This window comes from Heterodontus francisci, chromosome 13 (genome assembly GCF_036365525.1).
Source record: "Heterodontus francisci isolate sHetFra1 chromosome 13, sHetFra1.hap1, whole genome shotgun sequence".
In the NCBI taxonomy this organism is placed as follows: domain Eukaryota; kingdom Metazoa; phylum Chordata; class Chondrichthyes; order Heterodontiformes; family Heterodontidae; genus Heterodontus; species Heterodontus francisci.
In genome coordinates, this window is record NC_090383.1 from 99,133,835 (window position 1) to 99,148,975 (window position 15,141).

At 43.5% G+C, this 15,141-nt stretch overlaps 1 protein-coding gene across 2 annotated transcripts in view; it reads right to left on the reverse strand.

Annotated features, from left to right (window-relative positions):
* Nucleotides 1-15,141, reverse strand: part of LOC137376531 (ALK tyrosine kinase receptor-like) — a 1,023,571-nt gene that overhangs the window by 130,491 nt on the left and 877,939 nt on the right. For both annotated transcript variants that reach the window (XM_068045253.1, XM_068045252.1), the window contains exons 17-21: nt 14,020-14,118; nt 13,244-13,396; nt 12,695-12,793; nt 12,035-12,221; nt 8,855-8,945 (exon numbers count right to left, since the gene is read on the reverse strand). In XM_068045253.1, coding sequence (XP_067901354.1) covers nt 8,855-8,945; nt 12,035-12,221; nt 12,695-12,793; nt 13,244-13,396; nt 14,020-14,118 — 629 coding nt within the window. The remainder of the gene's footprint in view (nt 1-8,854; nt 8,946-12,034; nt 12,222-12,694; nt 12,794-13,243; nt 13,397-14,019; nt 14,119-15,141) is intronic.

A 15,141-nucleotide genomic window follows, 5' to 3' on the forward strand; every position in this document is an offset into this window, starting at 1 on the left:
TCTACCAAAACAATTGAGTTTTGGATAATAACCACAATGTGATTTTGAAAGGCAATATCAATGTGGCCATTATCAAAATTGAGCAGCCCAGAGTCAACACTGTTTACAAATGCCTCAGTAAATTCCACCATTAAACTTCCACTCAAAAATCTAATGGGAACAACTTTTATAACCACCAAATAAAACGAATGAGCTTATAAAAAAAAAAGCAGTTTTGTTTCATTCTGCATCAGCAATGTAAACAAAAGCACTGATAATCAGAAGCTTGTTTTGTTTTAATCAGCAGTTTATTTTAAACTGCGCCTTAATGCTTTCTAGCAAAATTAGTTATTTTATGTAAATCCACTGAGTACATTTCTTAATGCTATTCACGGATACTGGTATTGGCTGAATCTTTTCTCATCCCATTCCCATTCCCCTCTTGGATATATAAGCTTAAAGGCTCCAAGTGCATGCTCGCAGAAATAAATGGATGAAAAAAAAATCACTATTTTCCTATATGTGCTAAAAGCAAGCAAGCTTCCTGGCCATAGCACCTACTAAAATTTGTTTCTATATTATGGTCTAATGGTGTCAATGGACTTCTGCTACATTGCACAAGTGTCCATTCTGTGAGCGTGGACAATGTCGCCTTGTAAAGCCATTGCCGACTGACCAGTTGCACCCTGGCCCTATCTGAATGCATGGGTTCAAGTGTATTTGCATAATTCAGGTGTGTGCGTGTGCTAGTATCAGGGCTGCTGGGGTACTTGCTTGGCTGGGGGTGGTGGGGGGGAACAGGAAGGAGAGGGTTGAGGGACAGCACGGTGGGGGGGGTGGGGGGTGAGGGTAGTGGATAGGAAACTATCTGCATTGTCATGTGTCTGTGTTGAAGAGCCAGGTGTATCAGTTACAGCAGGCAAAATGGCCTTTTAGATTATTGTCAATATAACCTCTGCCAGAATCAGGCCCTGGTATGCATGATTCAAACACCGTGCGTAACTGAGTTGGGACTGGTGCGAATTTGGACAGATTACATCATTCTGCCAGTTCCATTAGTTTTCACAGATTGGGGCAGGTTCAAGAAGCTCCTTCACCCACTTCTAACAGAGATGTCAAGGCTGAAAATGGCGGTGGAGACCTGAGATAACTGGGCCTTGCCCAAATTCCATCCTTGCCCCTGGTGTGCTCAAAATCTTGCAGATTTTTGGGGCTTGAGTGCCAGTTGTCGATCATACCATAGTGAGCCCAACTCTGTCCTTACCTGACATCCAATCAAACCAAGGGCTGGATTTTGTGTTCATCCTGATGGCTGGTTTCGTGGCAGGGTTGGGGGGACCAGAAAATCAGGGCAGAGTCACCCGCAATGGAACCCATTCTGGCAATCCTGGTTGCAATTGTCCCGGGGGCGGGATAGGCTGACAATGCCTTCCTGCCCAGAGGCCAAATAAGGGCCTCTTCCTGCCACCGCTGGGATCTTACCAGCAGCGGGGGGGGACCTCCGCCACACAGGGAGGACGCTTCGGAAAATGAAGACTTCGGGGTGGGGGGGGGAGGAATCCCTCCTTCGTGGGCAATTTGTGGCCCATGGAGGACCCCTGGGAGCAAATGTACCCCCAGGACCCCTCCCTCCCCTGGACTGAACGCTCGCCCACCATCCCCAGTCAGACTGGCCTCGGCGACCCCACCTCACCTACCTCTTGTCTGGGGTTCCACCGCTGGGCCTGGGCCCGAGGCCTCTGCAGTACCACCAGTGGCCACCGCACCCAGTGGAGCTGCCAATATTACTGAGCTGCTGGCCCTGTGATTGGCTGTCAGCTCTTGGGGGGCGGGGGGGGGGGGGGGGGCGGGATCCCCGTCCTTATTTAGTGTTTAAAGGATTGTGTATCTCCCTCCTTAAACTTTGAGCCCAAAAGACCAGAGGATCGTTCCAGGAGTCAGAAAAAATGCAGAGGCAGGGCTTTCCAACTTTTCGGCCCGGCACCAGGAGTTCCACCTCCTGCACAAAATCCAGCCCTAAGAGTGAGAGGCCTGACTCATTTTTGTTCTGCTTAACTCAGGGACGCTGAAGGCAACCATGTCACTGCACTGCTGACACTAGCCGCCTGTGGAACAGATTAGATCAGTAACCAAAAAAAAATTGCACAATAATTTTCTGCTGACTGTTTCCTTTAAAATAAACTATGACAAATTTTAATCGAATCTGTCTTGAAAGCATCTTCCGACTATAAAAAAAAATGAAATATCAGATATCAAGATGGCCACCAATTTGTTGCCCTCCCAAGTTTTGTGTAGGAAAAAAATTAGAGTATATTTTTCAATCACGAAGGTCAGTGGCATGGATGTGTTAGAGGTGATGGGAGACTGAAAAACCAGGTTCAGATCCATATAGCTGGATCTGTGTCACTCTTGTGACAGAAGTGATTTTCTGTCAGGTCTTTAAAACTGGCCTAGAAAAGCCATAGCTGCTTTTAAACGTTATGGTACACAAAAACAAAGCCATGCTTGATTTTTTTTGTTCTGTTTGATCAGGATTGGGCTGATCACTCACTTTGCCCATCTAGAGCAGGCTTCACAATCAATGGAGCTCAAAACGTTCAACGCTTTGTTCTTTACTTTAGTTTACAGCACATTGTAAGTATTGGCTTTTGTTATTAATTTATATTGACATTTAAAAAAGAAATTAGATCTCCAATAATAATTAAAATCTGAAGGAATAAGATTCAATTTTCAGTGTCAGGTTGTTTGGCAATAAATAAGGTCTACCACACTGTTAAAAGGATACTTACACTGGAATGGACAAGGCCTATCCTTTTCTGGCAAGTTTATTTCAATCTATGAGGTGAGGATAGCAACTTCATGTTGTCCAATGTATTTGAATGGGGAGTCAGATGGCAGAATGTCATTTCCGGGAAGTTCATCACATCTTCGACAGCAACTTACAGTTTTCCTTGTTAAACTGCACATGTGCAGTTGCCAGAAACTGCTGTCCAATTCCACATAAATAACGCTTATATCCTAACTGTTATTTCTACAGCAAAATCTGGCCCTTTATTTGCTGATTCAGCAGAAAGCTGACTAATGGAAGAATTTGCAAGATTTCAGCAGAATGGAAAGAGCTAAAAAAAAAAGAGGGGCATGAACAAACAGCCGTTAAAATACAAACTTTCATGAAAAGAGAAATCTAAGTGATGAATCACATTGGGGTCTGAAAGGTAAGTTAAAATTAATGATAGTTTGCTTTGAAGCATTAGAAGTACAACACCTCATAATTGTTGGCAAAAGATGGATGAAAGGATGCCAGGGAGATCAGCACACACCAGAGCTGGACTGCTTGCACCCATTATATGCCACCATTCATACCTGCTACCTGGCATATCTACCTGGCAATGATTGGAGTACTGGGTTCAGGTTGGCATACAACCAATTGCAGATCTATGCCATCTACTTTAACGACACCCGCATCTCTACAGGTGGCATTGCCATTGGAAGTTATGGTAATTACCTCTGTCATGCACAGGAGCCGTGATGAAATAAACAATGAATGGAAGAATTATGAAGTTAAAAAGTCAACAAATCCATAAGAACATGGACACGTGTACTACAGTCAAAATGGAGGAGTGGTCATGTGACTCCTCTGGTACTGGAAATCAACAAACCTGTCTGAAAAGATGGAACTCATTAACATCATCTGAAATAGCTCTGGAGAGAACCCCTTTGAAACTGAAAGGAGCACTATTACATATTAATGATTCTTATTGATATGAATTAATTAATAAAGGATTCTGGAGACAGACTGACTCACAGCCGAAACCAAAATGATGTGGTGTGAAATAGCACCATGTTAACAGAATGGTTCCCATTCAGACATCAATCAATAGCTATGGTCTCCACATCCTGGTCCATTGTGTGGTCACACCAGGGGAGATGGTCATGTATCTTCTAACAGAAACACTAATTTGATGGATTTTTACCTTAAATAGCCCTCTGGAGAAAGAGGAGAGATCAAGCCAATACCTTCAGAAAGCAGTCCAGCCAGAGGCTGTGAAAGAGATCCAGCTAAGCAAGAAGGACTCTGCTGAACAATAACTGAGCAACCACCACAGCAGAGACATAACAAAGTGACTTTAAGACTCACCATCTGTGAAGGTAATAAAATCCACACTACCAGCTTTGTGCGGAGTTGAAACCACTAGAACTCTACAACACCTCAACAAGTTCAAGGCTATAAACACCCAGGCTGCACCTTTAAAAAAGACAGTCCTCCTGAGAAGATTCAACAAGTTTACTGTAAACCACTTACCTCACTTTGAACTTTAAACTACTTACCATTTTCTCTATATCCATCTATTCTTGTGTATGTGTGTGAGTGAATGTGTGTATAGGTGAGGTTGTGACCATTTCGGGAATAGAGTAAAAATAGTTACTTTTTTTTACATACAAGAAAACTTTTCATTTGTCTGTTTATTTGACCATAAGGGCACTCAAAGGCAACATTTTAACAAACACAATTGTGGTCAGTTGGGAGGTGAACAGTGGGAACCACCCACACCCCTTTCTACCTGTCCCTAACACTTCGCTCAATATTTTGCCACTTACTCCTTCCAGTATAGAATCGGAACCATTTATAGTATCAGCCAATGTGCTTCCCACACACAAGGAAAGAAAAAAAACTTTCATTTGTCTCTTCTCATGTCTTCAGGATATCCTTGGGTACTTTACAGTTAACGGATCACTTTATTTATTTATTTTTTTATTTAGAGATACAGCACTGAAACAGGCCCTTCGGCCCACCAAGTCTGTGCCAACTATCAACCACCCATTTATACTAATCCTACACTAATTCCATATTCCTACCACATCCCCACATATTTCCCAACCACCTACCTATACTAAGGGCAATTTATAATGGCCAATTTACCTATCAACCTGCAAGTCTTCGGCTTGTGGGAGGAAACCGGAGCACCCGGAGAAAATCCACACAGACACAGGGAGAACTTGCAAACTCCACACAGGCAGTACCCAGAATTGAACCCGGGTCGCTGGAGCTGTGAGGCTGCGGTGCTAACCACTGCGCCACTGTGCCGCTTTCTTGAAGTGTAGTCATTGATTTATGTCATAACCAATTTGTGCACATTAATGTCCAACAAACAGCAAATTAAATGAATCAATTACTTATTTTCAGGTGGTGTTAGGTGAGAGATGAATGACGGTCAGTTTACTGGGCTTATTAGCATCATTTATGTCTACCCGAAGAGTCAACCGCGTTCTTGTTTTAACATCTCATTGAAAATACAGCATCTCCCCCAGCACAGCACTGAAGAGTCATCCTAATTTACAAGCTTAAGTCCCAGTTTGGGGCTTGAACGTGTAACCGTCTCACTCAGAGGTGAGTCTGTTACCAACTGAACCAAATTAACACAAATATAAGATAGATAACTGGCGATTAGTACATTGATTTCTTTCCAACTGATCTGTGACAGCTCCTAATGTCACACCACTGCTGATTTTCCTGTCGTAGATAGACATTGATGACAGCCATGTGGCCATTCCACAGCCCACTGTGTGTCAGTAAGTGATCAAGCATCAGCAAGTTGGTTGAGTTACAGTGATTTTATGTGTGAAGCTCTCTTAAAATGTAGGTATGCCAAGAGGATCAGTTCTAAATTGTGACCTGAATGCATGCCATGTTTTTTTTTTATTCGTTCATGGGATGTGGGCGTCGCTGGCCAGGCGAGCATTTATTGCCCATCCCTCATTGCCCTTGAGAAGGTGGTGGTGAGCTGCCTTCTTGAACCGCTGCAGTCCATGTGGGGTAGGTACACCCACAGTGCTATTAGGAAGGGAGTTCCAGGATTTTGACCCAGCAACAGTGAAGGAACGACGATATAGTTCCAAGTCAGGATGGTGTGTGACTTGGAGGGGAACTTGCAGGAGGTGGCGTTCCCATGCATTTGCTGCCCTGGTCCTTCTAGTTGGTAGAGGTGGCGGGTTTGGAAGGTGCTGTCTAAGGAGACTTGGTGCACTGCTACAGTACATTTTGTAGATGGTACACACTGCTGCCACTGTGCGTCGGTGGTAGAGGGAGTGAATGTTTGTAGATGGGGTGCCAATCAAGTGGGCTGCTTTGTCCTGGATGGTGTCGAGCTTCTTGAGTGTTGTTGGAGCTGCACCTATCCGGGCAAGTGGAGAGTATTCCATCACACTCCTGACTTGTGCCTTGTAGATGGTGGACAGGCTTTGGGGAGTCAGGAGGTGAGTTACACGCCATAGAATTCCTAGCCTCTGACCTGCTCTTGTAGCCACGGTATTTATATGGCTACTCCAGTTCAGTTTCTGTTTGAGTAGAGGCATGATAAAAGAAAGAATTGTAATATGGTGTAAGGGCTTGGTGTTTGTCAGCAATAATTTGGAACAGTTTGATAAAGGCTGCACTTTATGCAATGTCTATGTGGACCATCTGGTATATGGCACTACTTGCCAGTTTCCTTAAAGGTGTGCCATCCTTTGCTGCATCGGTCCACAGCACCTTCGAGTACGGCACACAGCGATGCCGCTAGCCACCAGCCGCTGCCAGGCATAATCCTGGGGTATGCTAGTAGTTTAAGCAGGGTAATCCTCCTCACACCCATGTAACAGCGCTTTATTTCAGATTTCTAGCATCTGCAGTATTTTGCTTTTGTCGTGCCATTTCTACTTCGCAGGCCATGAAATGGGCTTTTGGGTACTGTATTGCTTCATCATTTGCCCATACACTCTGGGCTGGATTTTAAGAGCATGATCTCCAGCTCAAAAAATGACAGCCCAATGCCAAAGAGCCGTGGCGGCTCATTTAAATAGCCAGGGCGGTCTAACCCTGCCCCCAATCACGTTGAGGAGGCGGGCTGTCCATCCCCAGCAATGGCATCAGCTGCCTGTGTGCAGGCGCTGGTTCCATTTTTAAAGTCCTGCCAGCATAATTAAATTTTTTAAGTACTATCCCCCAAACGTAAATAAATATATTTCTAATGCCCATTTCCCATCCCCCAATAACAATTACAATAACTATTTGTCCTTTCCCCCCAAAAACACTTATCTCTTACATCTGACCTTCCCCCCCCCGCAAACTGCACAAAGTTTAAGGTTCAACCCTTCCCACCATCCCCTACACCCTTTGCGCATATTTGACACCGTACCCCACGTCCCCCATACTGATAAACCTACCTTCTCCCCACTCCCCACCAGTGTGGCGCCTCATTTCCCCGGACGGGGATCTGAAGGCGTGGGAGTGCGGGCGGCCCTCAAGATTTCAGGTACGTATACTTAAATTTATTAATGTGACTAATTTGAATATGTAAATTGTGGTCCCGTCGCCCAGCGGCGGAGGGGCCGCCTCGGAGTCTCGCCACCCCCGGGAGGATTGGGCCGGGCCCTCACTCCATTGAGGTCTGTGGCGGGCCTCATCTACAGCCATCTTCAGGCACCCTGTGCCACAGATCATGGAGGCTAGGCCTTCTTAAAATTCAGCCCTCTATTTCTCTGGCTCCCCATTTATTTTGTCAATTTGTATTTGTAAAAAGCTGCAACAATTTTTATCCCCATATGCAGCCAGCAGGAAGTCATAATGCTTAACAGAACTAGGAGGTAATAGCACATTATGTTAATAATGACAGAACATCAGTGTAATGAGAACAACAAAGGGTATATGAAATAATGCTGCTCCGTGCACTCTTTTAGCAAACTCATTATCCTGCTCATCTTCACAAGATCACAGATAATTACAGGTGAGGAAGGCCGTTCGTCCAGGGACATCCCCTATTGTAGCATTTAATTTTTCCTTAAATGATCGTTTTCTTCTGAAATGATTAAACAACTTTGTTTATAAAAGATGAATTTCTCCCCATGTGGAGAGCACAGCCTTTTCCTCTAATTTGCAGATGATGTAAACACCATTACTGTAGTCCATAACTGTTCTTCTATGGAGGATTGTTTATGCAACTGAGAACATTAAAACAATCATTGATCTTAGGAATTAATACTTTTACCTGGTGAATTTTTGTGTTGATCATGGTGAGGAATGTTAGTAGCGGGGAATGAAATATTTTTACTATTTCAGGTACTCAGGGTCAAGCATTGTTAGGTCAAGTCGTCTGATACAGGTTATAGCTCCATTACTGTGTCTAGAACATTGTGCCTCTGCATCAACTTCATCTTCCCCTCCCGCCCACCCCCCCCACCACTGAACAACAATCAGTTGGAATCAAACTGAAGTTTCTGAGGTGAAAGAATGGCACAATAACTCATGCAATTCCATTACAAAGATATAAAAGAAAAGTATGTCCAATTGTTAAACATTTCTATGAAAAAGTCTACAAGTGTTGTTGAGTACATCACAGAAAACAGAAATCATCAAACGCTGGCTGATGCCATAATGCAATGTAGTACAGAATGAACAGAAGTCATCACATGTAATGTTAGAACAATTGTAGCATTCGCCTCCTCATGATTAGTTTTCCAAAACATTTCCCCACAGCGTTTAACTCATCATTTTCTCAGAAGGAGAACAGCAGACAGAATCAACACAATCTGCCCATTGCCTTCTCAGGAAGCTTATTACTTATAAAGACACCCTTTGATATGAAAAAGTGTTTGGAAAACTCTTTTTGTTTGTGTTGGGGGGCGGGGGTGGGGAACATGAATGAGAAAAGCTATGTTCAATGATGCCAAACACACAAATGACATGATGCCTAGCGACAAAAGTGAAGTCCAGATGTTGGAGTACAAATGGTGCCTCTTGCCAAAAGAAAAGCTGTACTACAAAAAGAATGTAACCCAACAAAACTTTAAAGTTACAGTATGTGATTAAAGACACCAATGGAAAGAACATGGTCCTTACCTTCACTGCAACTTGCAGAGGGCTGGGTTCACCAGGAATACCAGTCACTTGACCTTCATACACCTCACCAAAGGCTCCATGGCCCAGGCCCCTGTTAGGGAAATCATTCTGTCAAAACCAATCATTTCCAACTAATAAGCAACCAATTACAAGCTTTAAGAGAATCAATGTCCACAATCCTATACTCCGCAAACTTCTATTAGAACAAGGCTATCAATCGTGAGTAAACGTGCAATTTGCGATCACAAGAATGAAACAGGTTATAAACTCTTTAAATTAAGAAAGCTGTTTCTATTTTTAAAGCAGACTTGCACCAAAATGTCACAAATTTGAAAGTAAAATGTCATTTTGAATGACAACACTTAACAGCTTTGATTAGGCTCAAATCCAGTAGCTGCACAGATATATTTATAGTCTACTCCACTGAATTCACTCATTCAATTCAAATATTTGATCATTCGATTTTTAGCACAAAATTTTCAATTTGCTGTGTAACATACATTGCTAAGTTCAGATTCTCGGATTATTCAGACTGTTTATATGCAAAAAATGACTGAATTATTAGGAGTGGATTATACATGCCTCTGTATTTAACAAGTTCTCCATGTAGGAGATTACAATTATGAATTCTAACCCAGTAATCTGTTCTATAGACAGTAATAAATAGCTACTCCCTATTAATGCTGACAAATAATCAGGGTATACTTACAATAGTAGAAATAAAAGCTGGTCGTGAAGTCAACCTTTTCATTACAGTGCTCAGTTTTCTCTCGCTTTACATTTGGTATGTTTCAACTATTTCAACTCCGCTGGTCAGGACACTGTGTGCTTACTTATTTGGTACATTTCGGTTAAATAGTGAAGTTGTCATGAGATAAGCCTGTGTACATAAACTATTTGTCCTCCATTACTGTGGAGCATCTCTCCAAGATTATGAGAACAAAAAAAAACCTTTGTAAATTAGAATACTCTAGGGGATCTAAATGAATGAGCACACAGTGCTCTGGCAAAAGGACTTAAGAAAACAACAGAGAAACATTCAAGTTAATTAAATGAAGAGAACAGCTCATCCAATTGGGATCCATTTCCCAGAATCCAGTAAGACATAATGCATAATATGATCAAGTAATTAAAAACCTAAAACTGATAAGATGGTCATAAAGTATGAATTTAACTGATTTTAGCTAACACTAATGGAGGTTGTTTTCTATATATATGTATATATATATACACATATACAAAGAATTTTACAGCACAGAAAGAGGTTGTTCTATCATGTATCTGCCAGCTCCCAGAAAAGGATATCCAACTAGTCCCATTTCCTTGTCTTTTACCCATATCCTTTTGATTTTTTTTAATGTTACAAATATTTATACACTTTGTTTTAAAGTTACTATGGATTCTGCTTCCATACTGTTTCCCCTTGTTCTTTTGGTAATGATCTTAGTTTCATGCCATTTAACTACTGGCTTTTTTGATGACTAGAACTGAGTACAGTAGTGAGGACCTATCTTTAACCTCTACTTCTCTAAGTATCTACACCATTATTGGCCGAGAAATTCGGGTGCATCCAATTTCGGGTGCGTGGTTGAAACAACGTCTTGAATGGGAAGGCCTGCAGCTTCTCCAGTGTTGGGGCTCCACTTTATGGACCTGGTGAGCTGCCAGCTCACTTGATGAATCACAAAGGAAGACTGGGCCACTGCTGGTATTGCAGAAACCCTCAGGTAAGTGAGGAAGGGAAGCAACTGGGTAGCAATGCTGATCCTCCTGGCTTCATATTCAGTTATGTATATTTTAAAAGCAAAAGCAAAGTACTGTGGATGCTGGAAATATGAAATAAAAACAGAAAATGCTGGAAACACTCAGCAGGTCTAGCAGCAGCTGCGGAGAGAGTTAGCAGGCAGGATGTTTAGCCCCCGATGAGAGGGAGCAGGGTGGCAGGTGGGTGGTCAAAATTCTCGCCGCCGGCCAGTTTGCCGGCACCATCCTGCTCTGGGCCATTCTCTGCAAGTGGTGGATAGCCAATTAATGGAAATTAAAGGCCAATTAAATTTTCCAGTCAGCCTCCGGACCTCCTGAGGTATTGGGGACTAGGCCAACTGCCTGGACATAGCCTCCCAGTGGCAGACTAGGCGGGGGAGGGGGGGGGCAGCTCTCCAGGCTGGCTTTGTGTCTGTCTCCAGCTGGCTGGGCACAGCTGCGATCATGGGGTTCCCCCTCCACAATGGTAGCCTGGCTGCTGAGTCTATTCATTGTTTATTTTTAAAAATTTGGAGAGAGGCCGCCTCCATCTTGAAGTGTCCACTCTCTCTCTTATGTGACAAGACAGCTGCTGCTTCTTCTGAGCTGGCAGGCCTCCTATCGTTCCTCCAGCTTTGAGAGCCTTTCTACCATCCTTATTTGGATGGCGAGCCCACCCTCTAGCCACTAATTGACCAATTCAGGGAAAATCACTGGGCTCCCCACACAGTACAGAGTTGTGACCCCCTTTTGACCCCAACGTTGGGATCCTGACCCAAAGTCCTGTCCCCCATTTCAGGTCCGCAGACTTTCATCAGTTCTGATGAAAGGTCACAGACCCGAAACCTTAGCTGTGTTTCTCTTGTCACAGATGCTGCCTGAGCTGCTGAGTATTTCCAGCATTTTTTAAAGAGTACTTGAAAAGCCTGCAACCAACAAGGTAAGTTAACAGATGGTCACTTTAAAAACCACCTGTTGGGCTGCATGTCGGCCTGGTTTTCCTGAGTACAACAGGTACTGCCTCATAGAGAACCAATCTTACAATGGGACCTCAAACAGATGTTAGGCCTCCTATTTGCATTTTTAAAGGGGCTAACACCTCAGTGTTACTAGGCTAGAGAGGCCGAAAGAAAAAAAGTAATCTCATGCTGTTCCTATGCATTGAGCTCTGCTGGGAGGTGCAAGTGTGTGAGGGCAGCTTTAGTGTTAGCTTTGATGCTCTCCTGCAGAAAAATGGGGTGCCAACACTCACATACAATAACATATCTAAAGAACTATACTCAGTGTTATGGAATGTGTTTCAGGAGAGGAGAGAATTGAGGGAAAAATATTAACAAAAGTAACATTTTATTTGTGTACTTTTGCTCCTCATCAACAAGTACCAGGAGAAATTGAGCAACTGCAAAACACCAAGTAAAAATAATGAAACCGACTCACCTTATGAGGACAATGTTTTTCCGGGAAACCTCTTTGAGGTCGCTGATGGAAGTAGTTTTTCCTGCAAAGCAGTAGTTGGGGTTGTAGTCAGTCATGATGGTGGAGGTTCGCAGCTTGCTGAGCTTGTAATCAGGACTCTGCAGTTCCATCTGCATGGCTTGCAGCTCTTGGTGCTTGAGGCGGTACACTATAATAAACATTTTTAATGCAATTATTTATGACTCTCCAGCTACCATATTTAAAGGAGGAGGCATCAGCTAGTAATACGTCAGTGTGGGTCTTACTTGCCTCTTTTTTGGAGCTTGCTAGTGTAAGTGACTGATACCTTAAAGGCAGCCAGCAAATCCCAAAATGGAGATGTACAGACAGCAGGGAACATTGACAGGTGCCAAATGGTTGCAAGAGCTCTCGGGCACCCAGCTTGCCAATGCCTGCTCCAGATGTTCAGCAGGAGGTGGGAGATCCTGTTCCCTCATGGAAGACAAAGCCCTCCAGGAACATCTCTGCCACCAGTGGATTCTGAGGCCATTTCTTCAGGATAGGTAGCTTTTAATGAAACTGGACAGAAGGGATCTAAATTGGCCTGTCACAATATACTGGATGAGTAAAAGGGGATCTTCCATATTTCAACATAAACCATATTGCAAAGGTTGAACTTACCAATCATGACTCCCGAGAAGGCGAGCAGCAAGGCTGCTACTACTACTGACAACACCACTGAAAGCACTAGGGAGAGTGGCAGGTGACCCTCTGGGGGTGCTAGGAAAGAAGAAAGATTATGAGAAAACTACTAGCAAAATAATAAATAATTTTATCCAATTCCGAGTCTTCCCCGTTTCCATCCTATCCCTGTTTTTGAACCAATACATTGGCCTCTGCCCATCCTCAATTAGTTGGGAGAGTTGTGCAGACTGCTCCAGGTTGCAGAGTTCTTCATGACTATCTTAGCCATTCTTAGCCAGTAGTTCTGTGATAAGCCGACAGACTTCAGTAAAATTGTGAGGTGAGATGCTCTGTTTCACAGCTAAGATACATCAGTGTTTAGCAGCAATAGGTATGTCACAGCATAGAGTAACATTTGTGCAATACATCTACTCTTCCAGAAAATAAGATTCTGCCGTTTTTGGCAATGATAAGGATTAAATGTCTGTTATTTATGATGAATCTGAAAGGGATTGAAAATATAACCATGTCAAAGCTGATACTCACAAATGCAGGTAACACTGTCAGAAGCCAATATTTTTCCCGATTCACACAAGCAGATGAGTTCTTCTTTAATGTGGTCAAATACACAGTCATTGTGTTCGCAGTGGCTGCAATTTAAATGCAGCATAATTTCAACCTCCCCGTGGCTTTCTGTCACTGTGTGGGGAGAGAGAAACAGATACAAAAGAGAAACAAAGTGTGAGAGATAAAGATAGAGACAAAGAGACAGTGAATAGACCAAGAAACAAAGAGAGGCAGAGAGGAATAGAAAGCTAGAGACTCGGACACAGAGACCAAGAAACAGAACCAGTGACCAAGAGGAAGAGAAAAGGAAAGAAACAGACAAATAAAGCAAGAGACAGACAGTGAGTTTGCATTGGAAAAAATGATATGAGCCTAATCAGTTATTTACTATGAAGAAAAATACCTGAATTATACTGGTATAGATTTTGATCTTGACCATCTAGTAATCTGGTGAAGATCACCTGCCCATTATCAAACCCACCTGATTTTCATTCCGTTGGTTTATTTGCTTGATGCATCTTCAGTCACGTGTGAGAAAGGTTCAATACACCAGGGACATCTGATGATGACCAAGGGACTTTAGCCTAAATTTCCAAACTCCAGTATTTTAGCATCAGCATTACTCCAAAATGAGTTATTGGCAGTGTTAAGATAATGTCCAGTGGAAAATTTAGGCCTTCATGTCTTGCAGCTGGTTTATGACACCATCCCATAAAATAATATAACTGATAGCACTGCCCACATCTCTCACATACCTGCCAGTGGTGGGGTGTATATTTCACCCAGTGGACTAATGTAAGAAACACCACAGCCACCATCTTTTTCAGGATGATTATTCTCAGTTGCATTTCCACCTGTAGGTAATCAGACATGATTCAATCCCCTTGCCATCCTTCCATTCATAAAACAATTATATTGCATTGTTTTTTCGAACAGTGTTTTTCCAATTAGTTCAACAATCAAAATATAAAAATTTTCAGCAATATTACTTCTGTAAGACTTAAGAAATACAATTGTATAAAGTAACTACTTTAGCTTCTAAGATGGCTCCTTGAGCAAATACTGTGGGCGGGTGGGGGGGGGGGGTGGATTTTATGCTCTCCTCCGTGGCAGGTTCAGAGGCGGGGAAAGCATTTATTCAGGTGTGATGTAGGTGGGTGGGGACCCCAGCATCTTCCTGCCTGCACCCCAATTAAGTCTGTGACGGGAAGGCCCGTGGACGGCCTTCCCACCCCGCCGCCAATTGAGGCCCTTAAGTGGGCAATTAATGCCCACTTAAGGGCCTCATCGCACTACCGCAGGTATTAGCCCAGCGGCAAGTGGGTCTGTCGCCACATGGGGAGCACACCAAGCAACCCATGTGAGATGCTTGCTGGCTCCGGGAAGTGAGGGGAATCCCCCGTTAAAAAGCACAGAGTGCCTGATTGAGGGACCCGGCATTGGGAAGGGGGAGGCCCACTGAGGGCTGGCCTCTGATTGGCTGACAGTTCCCAGTGGGCGGCACTTCCATCACCGTGGTCCTTAAGGCACTTAAGTGCCTAATTGGCGCGTAATGTGGAGGCCTTCCCCAGAGGAGGTAATGCGCAGCTCTCGCTGGCTCTTCAGCCGGTGGCCGAGATGCCCTTCGCCTACATAAAATGCCCCCCTTGGTATTGTTTTAAACTATAAATACCAGGAGTACCCCAGGTTTGATTCACAACATGTGCTGAGTTAGCTGATCTCAGCCAGGGCAAGAGTAAAAGTGAGATCAGCAAAAAACTCTACCATGCTTCCTTTTCCTAATTGCTATCTAGTGGGCCTGCTGGAAAGTGTCCATATGTGGATTTCAAGTAAGGACAGGGTCATGCACAGTAGTAATGTCCCCCACTGTTCAATAG